Below are 15,154 nucleotides of genomic sequence, written 5' to 3' on the forward strand. Positions count from 1 at the left end.
CCCTATTAAGTTTTTCTCATATTAAATCACTTAAAAATTCACCTGATATTTTTCAATTGTTTTTGATTTGACATTTAAGTATTGCAAAATCTACCATAGTTCTAAATAGATTCAATAGTAAAGTAAAAACCATTTTGTATGTATGTGTTCATTTTTTCACCATATGCTAACCACAAACAATGCATAATCATTTGTCTTTATTTGTGCCCAGCACTTTTCTTCAACACACACAATGTGGCCTACAGGGTGATATTTGGTAGAGCTATAGATCCTGCCAAATATCTGGTTGAGCAGTTGGTATTATAGGGTCTCCAAAAGGCTTTGTTTCTCTAATCATTTGGGTTAATACCCTTGGATAATGCTTGTTTGAAACAAGCTATGTTGGGGGAAAAAAAGGACAACTCAAATATTTGCACCTGCAACTCATTGGCGCACATTTTTTTTTTCTTTTGCAGAGAATGGGATAGAGAATTGGCTTCTAAGAAAAATCCCAAACTTATTCATGCCCTTCGACGATGCTTTTTCTGGAGATTTACGTTCTATGGGATCTTACTATATTTAGGGGTAAGCATCAAACTTGTACATATACTATGGGTAAAATACTTATTTATACATTTTTGTGATTATAGATGGAGTAGGGCAATATAGTGAGCAAAGGTAAAAATATAAAGGACTAGTCCAACCCTAGATATTAAGAAACCATCTAAATTTCTAGCAAAGGCAAGTAAAAATCCTTGGTGACTTGTTTAAAACTACTTTCTGTTATGATTCAAAATCACATTATTTTAGTAGTAAATGAGATTACTGGCATCTTTATTTTTCTGTATTCAACAAGAGAATATCAGAAGATAATGCCAAGAGTTAGTTAAAATTTAGTCTGTTATATATATGAATGCTTATGATATTTTGATAATATATCTGCATACTGAATTGTTTCAAGGAAAAACAACAAAAATTTAAAAGTTGTCAATGGAGTTCACTTGTTTTACACTTTCTCAGCATCCTATGTCTTTATCAGTGTAAAACTAGGCTTGATGCTGTTTAAAGGCTCCAGTGTTTTCCAGCTGCTCTCAAATGTAACTCCAACCTATAATTTTCTGTATCACTTGATCATCACTTTGGATCTTTGTTCATAACTTGTAAAAGGAGGTGACAAGTGGAAAATGTGTTTAGTCTTCCAGTAATGGCTTTGAACAATATTGCTTTGGGACGTTGTAAACCATATGGATTGACTTGTATTTATACTGGTTTCTCTTCCTTAGGAACTTTGCAGTGCTGGAATATCTCCCCACAAATGCCATATGAGTTGCATGGCTCTAAGAATTTTAGTTCATGCTGCACAAAATAATACAAAGGGCTGTAATAAAATCCACAGTATTTCTTAATGCTCTTGATAATACCATAGAAGTCGCCTAGTTTTTATACATGTGTATAGATTTGTGCATATTCATACACATTAATCTGTTCACTTATATTATATATTGTAGTAAATTATGTTATATGTTCTATTTATGGTGGGCTGTATGGATCCATCTAGGTAGACGTGGAGCTATTATTTCAAAATGCTGAAATAATATCATCTAGTAGATTCTGTATATGTATATGTGTGTGTTTGTGAGATCTATCTATCTATCTATCTATCTATCTATCTATCTATCTATCTATCTATCTATCTATCTATCTATCTATCTATCTATCATGTTCTTATAGAAACCTGCAAATGTTTTGAGGTGAAAGTATTCTGTTAGCAAATAAGATAACTCAAGAAGTAATTACTTTTTTAAAATGTGTTTGTGATCACATTTTATTTTTTAAGGAGAACATGCAGAGCTTTAGGAAACATTTTTTCCCCTAGCCACGATCTAGTAGTATTTAAGGATGAAATGTCGAGACAAAATTAAGAGACAGGGAATTAGAGTAGGTTTGAAGAAGGACTAAGTTGTTCTTAATCTTAGGATTAAAAAAAAACTAGCAAAAGAGAACATAGAATCATTCTTGGTTATTAGTTATTGGATGGTGTGATGTAAGTAGCTCTTCTGAGCTAATGTGAATTCTGGGCTACATCTCTGGTGTCAGGAGAACATTGGAAGAGAAAAGTCTCTTTCCACCAGTTCAGTGTTTACTGATCACCAACAGGTATTGGTAAGGAAGGGTCCTGACAAGAGAAATCAGCTGGAATGTGGAAGATGGGAAGGCACAGGAAGAAAAACTTGCATAGGGAAAGCCCTAAGTACAGTGAGGGCCTGGGTTTCCCATCCTCTCACAGAGAAAGGCCTCACCAAAACCACACAATTTCAAGTGGCAAAAATGCTAAATTAAGTCTGAAAGAATGTAGATAACCATAGCTGTTTAGAAAAGTGCATATTTTCAAGTATCTTATCTCTTTAATATCATTGACAATTGAATTTTTAATTTCAAAAATTAATTTATCTATCACTATTGATGCACTAATAGAGCATTTTGTGCTCTTCTAATACATTCATATAATATTTCAAGTTCAAATCAGGGTAATTAGTATATTTATCATCTCAAGCACTCATTATTTCTTTTTGGTGAGAAAATTCAAAATCCTGTCCTCTGGCCATCTTGAAATACACAAAAACCTATTGTTGACTATAGTTACCTACTAGAAGTTATTCTTTCATTTTAACTTTAATTTTGTACCTGCCAGCCTACCTCTCCCATCCTCTTCTCCCCTAACCCTTTCTAATCTCTGTTGATTCTATTCCTTTCTCCCGTATAGGTAGAAGAGAAGGGTAGAAATAAATAATAATAGCAGGAAACTTCTATCATTTTAAGTACCTTATGTTTGTAACACCTTACTTTTTGTAGTATTCTTTCTGGGAACTCCTTCTTTTCATCAAATATGAGAACAGTTCTTGAAATGAGTAAAATGCTTCTAGTCGAAATAGATGGATATACTTTCAAAGTCTATGCATTTTCAGTCCTGCTACAGCATGGAAATTGTTGCATAATAAATATTCAGTGAGTTTAAAAATGTTCTATAAAATTTTCTGTTAACTGTGGAGGTTAAGAAAAAAGAAATGCCATCATAAAGGATTTACTTCTCTGTACTACTGGTGCAGTTTTAAATCGTGTTAGTTATGGCATGGCACCATTATGTCCTTGTTTTTCCTTCATCTGCCTGAGCAGCCAGACAACATTGAAGACTCCCAGCATGGGAAAGAAACAGGCTGCTGAATAACTGACTGTGAGTCAATTAAGGATAAATAGGGGGTGTCTGCAAGCATATTGTTGGAAAAAGATGATTATCTGAATGAGTTCTTACAACGAATTTCTGTTGACTCAAAAGTATTCTTAATTCTTAAGGAGCTCTCACTTAAGATGTCTCTTATCATATTGTGGTACATATGGGTGCAACTTCAATCAGACTACTTTTCTTTAGGAAGCCCCAGGAAATTTAAGGGCATAACAAAGTCCTGGCACTCATATTTCCAGAATTCCTATGTCCTACACACTATATTGTAAAGGATGATCTCTGTCTAAATGTACAGTGAGGCTTGAGAGTCACAGGTAGACTAGATCTGCTGTAAGGAGGTTGAGCCAGTCCATTTTGTAAAAAAAATAGTTTTACTTTTCCTTAATGATGATACTGGAAAATTTGAACATTAACTCAATTTTGTACCTGTTAGCCTATCTCTCCCATTCCCTCACCCCCTTAATCCTTTTGAATCTCTGTAGCTTTAATTCTTCTTTCCCTAATGGGAAAAGAGAAGGGTAGAAGTAAATAATAATAACATAAAACCTCTATTCTTTGAAATAACTTGTTTGTAACACCTTAGTTTTTGTAGCAGTCTTTCAGGGTAGAAAGGCAGAATTTCTGAAATTTGCACTCCTAATCACCAAGGAATATAGTTAAGATTGAATTCTGACTCATGAGGCTCAGATGGGACCTGAGATTTATGTTGTCATGAGCTCCCAGTGGAGGTGGTCCTTGTCCTTGGAGTCAGCACGTTGAGTAGAAAGGCCTTAGATGTGATGGAACGAATGAGGAAAGGCCTAGTGAGAAGAAATGAAAGCTGTGGAAAGAATAGTCAGACAATCATGTTAAAAGTGTCCCTGAATAAAAAGGAACAGCAACCCCACTGGGAACAGAATGTCCCAAGGAGTTTGTCTGAGAATCCCACTCTAAACTATGAACTTTCTTCTTTGCTTCAGCATTCTTCTTACAAGTTCCCTGGAGAAGGGCAGATATCAGGGGCATAGAGAAGGGACTAAGGCAGGAGAAGCTATTCCAGATTTTCCAGTAGTAGCATAGCTATACAGTTTGGTTACGGTATTACAGAAACTGTTGAAGCAGAATGGTGTTCCAAGAGCATTTTGCCAAACTAAAAATCCAACACCACATGAAGTAGAATATAGTGTCCAAGGTAATACCATCTTTGTTTTTAGGTAAATTTTTGAAACAAAATCTAATTGGAAATTTGGAATTGTATGTGGTCATATTTGCTGGGACTGGATAATAGGATGATGCATTCTCTCATTTTATAGCAAGTAGCTAATATTACTAATGTATTTTGGGGATACAGATAAATGTGATGTGGTGAAACACTGTAAAATACACATGATGCTTTTCAATATGTATTCTTTCCAAAGATGTAGCATTTTCCCTTTAATTTTCCTGAAATATGTTTACTGAAATATGTTCTATGGTATTACGCAAACCCAACAACTTGAATGGACCTCAGTTTATGTTAAACTATACTGATACTAACTTAATTTGATTTGCTGCCTTAATGTTGAAAGTGATCACAATGCATGAATTGTTAGTCAATTGAAAGAGGGCCAAGTAGTATTATAACGTTTTTACATTAATGTAGCGTAATAAAAAGAGTGGATAGTTGCAAGTCAGACTGCTGGGTTCAAATCTCAGTTTTGCTGGTTATAGCTGTGTGACTTTGAGGTCATTGAACCTCTCTTTATCTCTGTTTACTTAGTGTAGAAATAGTGCTAGAATTTATTTCATAAAGTTGTTGTGAAAGTTAAGAACACAGAAAAATCTTGGTACACATCAAGTGCCTCGTCTATATTAGCTATTACTATGTCTTAAAGTAGATTCTGTACATTCATTACTCACACTCACTTATTTTCTAGTGATGCTATAAGCAAATCTTGAAGAAACAATTTAATTTTTATAGGGCACAGGAAAATGTCTTTCCAGTGTTTGAGAAAGATGGTAAGGATTCTAATCCTAAGCATTACTTCTTCTGTTGGCTAGTGAAAATGTTATCACAGTGATAATAAAACTGATAAATATAAAAATGGAATAGCCAGAGAAAATCATTTTGAAATAGCAAATGAATCTAAAAAATGACTCACAGGTATATTTTTGAAACTCTGTTCTTGGTGTGATGTATATACATGTTTGCAAAAACTTCAAGCTTTGGCAAAATTATGGACATATTTCAAATTTAACATTTTGAACAATGCTTTAGTGAACCAAGCATGAGTAGGGTTGTTTTTAAATTTACTATGCCAAATATGGAAAATTATTCCTTCAGGAAGTCAGTATGAAGCCAAAAATTAACATCATTGTCTAGTGTATCATGACAAATAAGAATTTGACACTCTGGTTTACTCTGTCGAAAGTACATTCTTTTTTTAAAAAAATTATTTTATTGTAAAGATGCTGTACAGATGGGTTAAAATTAATGAGTACATTTCTTGTTGAGCATGGTTACCCCTTCCCTTGCTGTTCTCCAACTATCCCTTCCCCCTGCTACCTCCCTAAAATCACATTTTTAATCCTTCAATATTTAAGCCAATAATTCTTTATAAGTTCTGCAGGCTTGGATATTGACTGACTTTTATTGCATGTTTTCTTTCTACCATTTATTATCATTAGATATATTAAATTGTCTACTTGATTTATCCTACTATTAGCAATGCTATGGATTATGAAAATAATCTGATAAGCACTGATGAATTTTTATCTTTCCAATTTTCTCCAATGGGAAATTAGGGTAATCATCTTTTACATAATATATGGAATATATATATATATGGAAATATCTTGTATATGCGCTCCCATACTTTTCTGTCAAGTCATTTGTTGAATTAGCTGACTTTGCCACAATATATTTATCGAGTTCCTCATTGTTGAATATTTATATTACTCATTTTTCTCACTACTGTAAATAGTCCTTCCATACAAATCCCTTTACTAAAAAGCTAAATCTCTACACATTTTCTTTACTGAAGTGCACAAATACAAATAAATTTCCTTCTAGACAAGGTGTAATAATTTACATCCCTAAAACTACAGCATGGAACTTCAGCCCTCATGAACAATACTTACCCTTAAAATGTTCCAAATTGTTATATTGCCTTTGCTTCTAATGAGTTTAAACAGATTTATGCATTGATCATTAATTTATATTTCTTTGTTGTGTGTCAATCGTCTTTTTATTTACCGTCCCATTTTTATTTTGGTGATTAAAAAATGGTATATGAGAACATATTTTTCCCCAGGCTGTCAGTTGATTTTATTGTTTCAAGTAATTTTGTTTATTTTTTTAAAACATTTTAAAAATTTACTGTCAATTTTAGGCATCTTTTTCTTTGTTTTCTGCTTTGGATTAATACTTTTATAAAGTATGCAAGAATACATCTGTGGTTTAATTTTTCATCTTTCACATCTAATCTATTTGCCATTGATTCTGATACATGTATGAAATAAAAATTGAATTTTAAAAGATGAGGTCCAGTTTTTCCATTGTTTATTGCATAATTTCTCCTTTCTCCACTGAATTAAAAAGCATACTTTATCGTGTATTAAACTGTTGCTTTTATTTGGATGCGTCCCCAGACTTTCCAAACAAATCAGCTCATGTCTTGTCATGCCACATGTCACCATAGCTTTATGATTTAAAATCAGTGGTGGAAACTATCTTAGACATTATTCTTAGTTCTGAAATATTTTTTATTCGTCTTTTTAAAAACTAAAATTCAGAATAATTTTATTAGTTGAGTCTACAAATCTCTGTTGAGTGGATATTTTGTGAGAAGTCTTGTGTACAGTGTTGGGCTTGTTGAAAATTTCAGATAGACAACCCTACTCTTCTGATGCCAAAATTTCACTTCTAAAGATCCACTTAGACTGTTGATTACTGTATGAATCTTATAAAACAAGTTAGAGGAGAATGAGAATTTTGTAATATGAAGGTTTTTTGTGAAAGTTGCAATTCTACTTGAGACTTAAAAAATATCCTACTAATTTTATCTTATTAAAATGCCAAATATCTTATTGGCATTCCAATGTACCTTTTCTCATACTGTTACTATGAATGTGATACTTATTTTAGTAATAAGCCTTTTTAGCCTATAGGAAACCATATTCTTAGTAAATGTATAGTTATTTTTCACCCTACACCAATTATTAAATTGTTAAATAAATAATCATTTTCTATGCTGATGTTTATACTTCTCCTTTCCAGTATTCATATCTTAATTATTTTTCTCATTGGGTTGTATTAGCTAGAATGTAAACAAAAATTTTGCTATTACTAGAAATAATTCCACAATTAGCTTGCTCTCCATCTCAGTTTTTCAGCGAGGTAAAATGTCCAGAGAGAGAAAAGGACAAAAATGTCATGGTATTATTAATTCACTGGGATGAGAGCTTGAGTTCTCATCTGAATTCACATTATCTTAAACATTCAGTATGAGATTTATTTATTATTTAAGTAAAATATTAAATTTCATTTTGATTTGTATAATATAAAATAACAAAATATTTCAATATTCGTCTTCATTACACTCAAACTCTAGATTTTCATTTCATGATTTGGCAGGTCAGGAAATTGCCCGTGTCTCTGAAACTAGACTAGCAAAATATATGTTACTTTAAGTACAAAGAACATAGGATTATTTTTCTAAGGGTCATTTTTGTAAAGGACAGCAGTTCATAGATTAAACTAAATATCAGCTATCATTGTCCTCTTTTCCAAATTAAAAAAATAAGCAGGTGATATTAATGGCTCCATTCTAAATATTAGAGAATATGCTCCATGGAATGGATTAGTGAGAACTATGCAGGTAAAGGAGGTATGAGGTGCAGATTTTGTCCTTGAATAGAAACAGCTCTGTGTAGAGGTAATGCTTATATTGGTTTGTTATTTGCACATGTTCCTATTGCATATTTTTAACAAAAATTAAATTATATTTTCTATAACCTTTTGCCCTCCCAGAGTAATGCTACCAATGTTTTGTGAAATTGCTACTGTTTTTTTAAAAGGAGAATTATGTCCTCTTTTGGTTGAAGCAAAATGAAATCTAACTCAGTTAGTGAATCATAAAAAATGGGTATCCCACTTAAATTAATATGAGTTTTAATTTTCTATTATAGGTGGCAACAAAATAATTCAGCAAATAAATCTATTCTATTGGAGATGAAAAATGCTGTAATGTCCTTATAGAGAGTTTTATTTAAATTACTTAATTGGAAAATAACTTGTACAAGCCCACATATTTCTAACTTGGACATTTTATGGTATAGATCAATTGATTAATGTATTTTTGTTTTCTCAGAATTCTCTTGGTATTTCATGGGAAGGAGTAATATTTTTTTCTGCATTGGGATAGCTATTACTGTTTTATATATTCTTATAGTTTCCAACAGGAATCTCTGTCTGTCTGTCTGTCTCATATGTGTGTCTCAAATAGATATTTATGCTAAACATGGTATAAGCAATTGATTTCATTGGCAGCACTTAAAGTTCAAACCATTCCAGTTATGCTTTATTATGCTTTATTGCATATGCATGGGGAACACTAATGATCTTTGCTCTATTTTTCATGACCGCATATAATTCTTCCAACACAAGCAGCACATACAACTGAGGAGAGCAGTTTAGCCAGGAGCAAATCTATTAGTAATTGAAAAATAAGCCAAAGTAAATGTGATACAAACATTTGTGCAGAGAAAATAATGCAAAAAATTCTGGGACAAAACATTGGTTTAAAATAATTTTGAAGATGAAATATTGTTCTTGTAAGTGCAGTATGAAAAGTTGATATGTGTAGTACTGATGTTAAGATTTTAAATCCAAGATTCATCTTAACTCTACACTTTCCTAACTTAAGGATGACTTTGAAATAAAAGCATTTTGTCTAGAGAAAGTGTATGAATGGAACTTCATACAGCCAGAACATGGCTTGTAATAGCATAGATTTAGAAACAACACAGCAATATATGCAATGGAAAAACAACCTTACAAGATGGCAGGTCAAAGAGCATTTAGAATACTTGAGTTACCTATACAAATACAAAAAAAGATAAATATCTAAAACACAGTGCTAAATTAAAAAAATTGTAAGGAGCAGAGTACAATTTATATAAAATTTGAAGTTTCAAAATGTTTCTAGTTCTATACTTTAAAGGTGCATGGCTATGTTAATAAAAATATGAAATGCAACATCCTAAGCAATTATTCTTGCACTGACCTATTTTTAACACATTTTCTTTGCTAAAACCACAATCTATTAATATATTATATCTGGGTAGAAAGTGAGCAATTTTCTTTGCAGCACCTGTCTGCCTAATGTAATTCAAACTCTTAAAATATGGCCATTGTAAGAGGAAAAATTACAATATTCCATGTTCTTGAGGTTTTTGTTAAATGTCTGAATATTTTTCTACATTCAGAGCCTTGGTTAACACAGTTATGAAATGAATATTGTGTATACAAAGTCAGTGGTCAGTCAATGACAGCTATATGTGGGTTACAATTCCTGTTGTGGATGAAATTGATGTTAAAATGTGGTCATCTATTGAGAGTGATGACATTGGGTATTTGTGGTTAATAAAGGCTGTAGAGAATGGAAAACAGAAAACTAAAGGAGTGAGACGGCAATGCTGGGCAATATTGGTGGAAATCAGACTTACAAATATCCGTTTGAAATGAAGCCAGTTAGAATAACATCATCAACTTGCAGACCCCATTTCACTGGTTTATTATTATACAAATAGGAGAGTAAGTGTCTTTCTCATATGAAGGCTTTTCAAAAGGATGGGTAAGAATTAGTCCTTCTGGGTTTCAATCTATTCCTACATATGCAGAAGAAATTGTAATTCATTTCAATGGACAATTTCATTTAGTAGGTGATTAAAGACTTTTCAAGAGTTGATGTGATATTGGGAATTGGCTTAAGGTGGAGTATTTCTAGAACACCCCTTCACCAAAGTCTATCACAGACTGGCAAAGGAATGGTACCAAAAGTGACTAACTTAAACTACCAGTGGTGCTGGCATGTTAGTGCTTGCCTCAAGCAGCTAGGTTTATATGGAAAATAAAGCCATTGCTCAAAGCACCTTTCAAAGTTCTAGTTTGAAGTTATATCAAGTCATTTCAATCTTCCATTCCTTCATCTGCAAACTGAAAATAATAATAATACTCTGATTCCCAAAGTTGTTATGAAACTAAATGGGAAATATTTAGAAACCTTTTACTTCTTTGTAAAAGATACTACTAATTAACAAAGTACACTAGAAAGTACACTTTACATGACAGCTACAATTCATTCACCTTTTTAGTAAATATTTTATACATAAACTTGTGTCCAAATTACTTCTGCTTCAAATCAAAAAATCAAATCTTATTTCAAAGTATCCAGATAGTTGAGACAGTTTTAAGAGTTTCATGGATGGTTTGACCCCTCTTTCATAAGCCTTCTTCTAAATTATCCTTCAAAGATAAAACAACTTCGTATGTTAAATTATGAGTTCATTTTAAGACTGGGAAATGTAATTTAATTTCTGTTTTTTTCCCTTTTGCAGGAAGTCACCAAAGCAGTACAGCCACTCTTACTGGGAAGAATCATTGCTTCCTATGATCCAGATAACAAGGCAGAGCGATCCATTGCCATTTACCTAGCCATAGGCTTATGTCTGCTTTTTATCGTGAGGACACTGCTCCTACATCCAGCCATTTTTGGCCTTCACCATATTGGAATGCAGATGAGGATAGCTATGTTTAGTTTAATTTATAAGAAGGTAATACTTGTAGATTTTTTGTTTGTGTGTTTTGCATTTTTGTGATGGTGGGGATTTAACCCAAGACTTTGCATATGCTAGGCAAATGTTTTACTGAGCTAGCTTGCACACTCCTCTGGTGTTCTGAATGGCATATTCTGATTTAGATAGTGAACTGATACAGGTAAGGATAAATGATGAAATTATAATTTCATGGGTCTGGGAAAGAAATGGCAAGAAAAAGGGATATTTTAAGTTTTCCTTACTATCTCAATTTTCTTCAGCTGTTAATTACTAAGTGTCTTTGCAAACTAGCTGCCTATATTTTAGGTCTCGTTTTATGGCATGCCATTATTTTTTTCTTGCCATTATTTTGTTTTTGTATTTTTCAGTGCTTAGGGTTGTACTCAGGATCTCCTAGGCGCTAAGCAAATGCTCTAGTGCTGAGCCATATCTCTAGCCAACATCTTAAAAAATTCTTTGAGGCCATAGTTCCTTGGTTCTTGGTTTCCTATAAAAATAACACACAGTCTGCATGAAAGTCATTGACCCAATATCTTATGATAAAATGTCATTTGTCTTTATGCTCACTGACAAGGGCATAATATAGAATTGTTAATGATAACACAATCAATAAATGTTTCCACCCTAAGAAATTGTGACAGTGGTGACACAGTCACAACTGGCAATACTGATCCAATGAGTGAGATCTTTGTCATTCTGTGAGTCCAGTACATGCTTTAAAAGAACATCCTCTGCTTTTCTGAATGTATTTTCAAGACAAGAGCACAAGATACTGAGATATGATTTAGGTGTATTAACATGAGTATTGAGCTACCTGACAAACACAACTGAAGGTCATTTCACCAATCGGATGTAATTCTCTCTCTCTTTCTCTCTGTCTCTGTCTCTCTCCCTCTCCCTCCCTCCCTCCCTCTCTCCTCTCTGCTCTCTCTGTCTGTCTGTCTTTCTCTGTCTCTGTCTCTGTCTCTGTCTCTGTCTCTGTCTCTGTCTCTCTCTCTCTCTCTCTCTCTATATATATATATATATATATGCTTGGCTCAATTTGATGCAATTCTCTCTATATATATCTGCTTAGCTCAATCAAGTAATTAAAGAAAGCTGTGTTTATTGAATTATTTGCATATTGCTTTATTCTTGTCTTTTTGCTTCCCCAGTGTAAAAACTTTATATTCTGGGCTTTATAAGGGCTATGGATCTGAAATTCATTTTTGGTGAATAACTCATAACACTTTCATTGCACATACACAAGGTCAATTGTGCAGTAAAACCTTGATAACCATACATTATTGTTCAAAAAAGCCCTTTATGGAGGCAGGGGAGAAAAATATCAGAGCCAATGGTTTCATCAAATCTCCTTAGCTACAATTTCATCACTTTACAAGATCCAGGAAAACATGGGTGATAAATTAACAAACATTTTATTTCTATCCAGAAATTTTACGTAAGTAATTATTAGACATCATTTGGAATGTGGAATCTACACTGTTTACCTTTAAAAACTCATTGAATTTAGTTTAACAAATATTTATAAAAAGCATTGCCATAGTGATATTATCTGAGCATGTTCATGACATGCTTCTAAGTGACTTAGGTGTATGTTCCAATTTGATCCCTCCAGGAACTTTTAATGGTAGGTGCCATCATTCTTATTTTATGGATAAGAAAATGAAGGCCTAAAACATTGTGTAAAAACTACTACAAAATTTCAAAATAGGTTAATTACAGTTTCTGAAATGGAAGGGTTTCTAACAATTGGAAAAATCAAATAGGTATTGGAATACAGAAATAAGGCAAAGTGGATGTGAGATCAAATAAGGACCATGATTAATTTCTAAGTAAGTCCCAAGGTAAAATTTAACTACAATACAGTAATATATGTTTCAGATTCAAAACATTAGTATAAAAGTCAAGGCTAATGGATGTGTGTTTATTTCTCAGTAGCTCCTATCTATTTTGCTTTTATCTCAAGAGCCATACTTACTTGTCTACATTGGCATCATCATTAAAGGGTTCTATTGCGTTGTCATGTGGCCCCTGATGTAGCCTTGTCTTGGCTACATTGCTCTCCTCCTTTACCCATCTGACCTTTGGCTGGGACTGAAAAAACTCTTCCTACAGTATTACAACTTTTATAACAGAGCACTCTTTTGCTTTGTTTAAAATCTTACAATCATATTATATGTGAAATAATGAATTTAAGTGAAACAAAGCTGCATTTGTCTGTGAATTTTAAAAATGTATAGATAGCTAAATTCAAAAAGAAATCAATAAGTGCTTACTATACCCATAGCTCTTATGTTTTATTTTATGCAGTATTCACAGGAGAATATTATTATATTTTACTTTTCTACTGAGTTGTTACATAGTTAAGTAATCCAGCTCAATGGATCTTTGTCCCCACCCACCTATTGCTTTCATAATACTTTAAAATTAACTATTCTGATACCATTTTCATCTAAATACTATCCATTACGCTAGACCCACTGCTATAGAAGTCTTCCCAGTTTTGTAGATGTGTTGATTTTCTCTGAACAACTCTTATTTTCTATTTTTCTTAAATCAAGTGTCATATCATTCTACTAAGTTGCCTTGAAGCAAGAATTGATTCAATAAATATAATCCCCTAGACTCAACTATGTGATTTGCATCTTCTAAGTGCTCAACAAATATGCAATAGATTAAGTTGAGATAAATAAATATTAGATCAGTTCTTTTATGTCAATACCACATGGCAGAAAAGCAATTCTTACTAAAGTTTACTGGCAAACAATTATTTTGCATTAGTGTGTTTGTGATCATTTATAATCATGATTCATTCCTCTATCTAGTAATTTTAAATCAATACTCTGTAGGTAAATAAGTAAATAATAACTTATCTACCCATGTATCATCTCATGGATTCTTTTGGTAAAATCTGGACGTTTTGTATTATTAATATAATCTTACACAAAATATTAATGATTTAATTCCACATAATATACTTCTGTTTATTTTAATATTAGTCTTACTCAAAGATTTGTGTAGTACTCTGTGAAAAGTTTAAAGTCAAGTTTTAAATTTCAGATCTCTGATTTAAGTTCCATCTTTTAAAATAAAAGCAAACCCAAACAAATCAAAATCCTCAAGTCACATTCTAAATGGAAATTTAAATAAGACATCATTCTTATTTTGTAAGAGAAAAAAAATTTCTACTGTCTTTATGCTGGAAAATAAAACAAGCAGAGGTATGTCAGTATAATATTTGGTATTAAGATAGTTATAAATCTGTGGAGACATGAAACCAGATGAATATAAAATAATTTTCATTTCCTGTAGTAAAATGAATGCCTATAGCCTAGTTCCTCAGCTTTATTATAATTTTACCTATAAATATGATTATCTTGTTTATTGACGTCTTCTAACTTTCCATTTTTATTCTAGACTTTAAAGCTATCAAGTCGTGTTCTAGATAAAATAAGTATTGGACAACTCATTAGTCTTCTTTCCAACAACCTGAACAAATTTGACGAAGTATGTACCTATTGATTAAATCTTCTATTCCTTATATTAGAAATCACATTTTACTAAAGGTGAAGTTTGAATTGGATAACAGAACCCTTGGATAAGCCTTTTTCATCCCTTACTTTGGCTATTTCTGGAAACTGAGAAGGTGAATTGTGGAACAGTGCCATTTTGAGGTCTGATGAATCTGCCCAGCTTACAGTATCTCAACTCTCTTATTAAGCCATCTTAATCCTTATCAGACCTTGCTTCCTTTTAATATTTTAAGTTGGTTGTTTACTTTGGTTAAATATGATATGCTGAGGAATTCTTGTTCTATGTTGTCTTATGGGACAAATAAAGTCAAGGTCTTTGAGGACAGAACTGTGTTTTACTTACCTTTACATTTCTAGTGTTTAACATTGCTCGGGGCCCATAGCAAGTGCTAAATAAATTACTGCTGAGTTAAACATATATTTATTTTCAATACCTCTATCAGATAATAGAGATATGCAGTTGATTATGAACTGAGTTTCTGAGGAGAATCCTTTATTCCCTCATGTCTGAATGAGGGTTCTTGCTTTGTCCAAAAAAGTATTATTTGAAATAAATTCTGGACATTATGCTTAAGATATTCAATCTCAAAATTCAACTGAA

At 32.4% G+C, this 15,154-nt stretch overlaps 1 protein-coding gene across 1 annotated transcript in view; it reads left to right on the forward strand.

Annotated features, from left to right (window-relative positions):
* The window catches only part of Cftr (CF transmembrane conductance regulator), a 143,985-nt gene that overhangs the window by 36,119 nt on the left and 92,712 nt on the right, over positions 1–15,154 (forward strand). The window contains exons 7-9 of the mRNA XM_042695895.1: positions 456–564; positions 10,799–11,014; positions 14,438–14,527. Of these exons, the coding sequence (XP_042551829.1) occupies positions 456–564; positions 10,799–11,014; positions 14,438–14,527 (415 nt within the window). The remainder of the gene's footprint in view (positions 1–455; positions 565–10,798; positions 11,015–14,437; positions 14,528–15,154) is intronic.

The sequence above is a fragment of the Dipodomys spectabilis genome, unplaced genomic scaffold (genome assembly GCF_019054845.1).
Source record: "Dipodomys spectabilis isolate Male_0828 unplaced genomic scaffold, ASM1905484v1 ptg000197l, whole genome shotgun sequence".
NCBI classification, from domain to species: Eukaryota; Metazoa; Chordata; class Mammalia; order Rodentia; family Heteromyidae; genus Dipodomys; species Dipodomys spectabilis.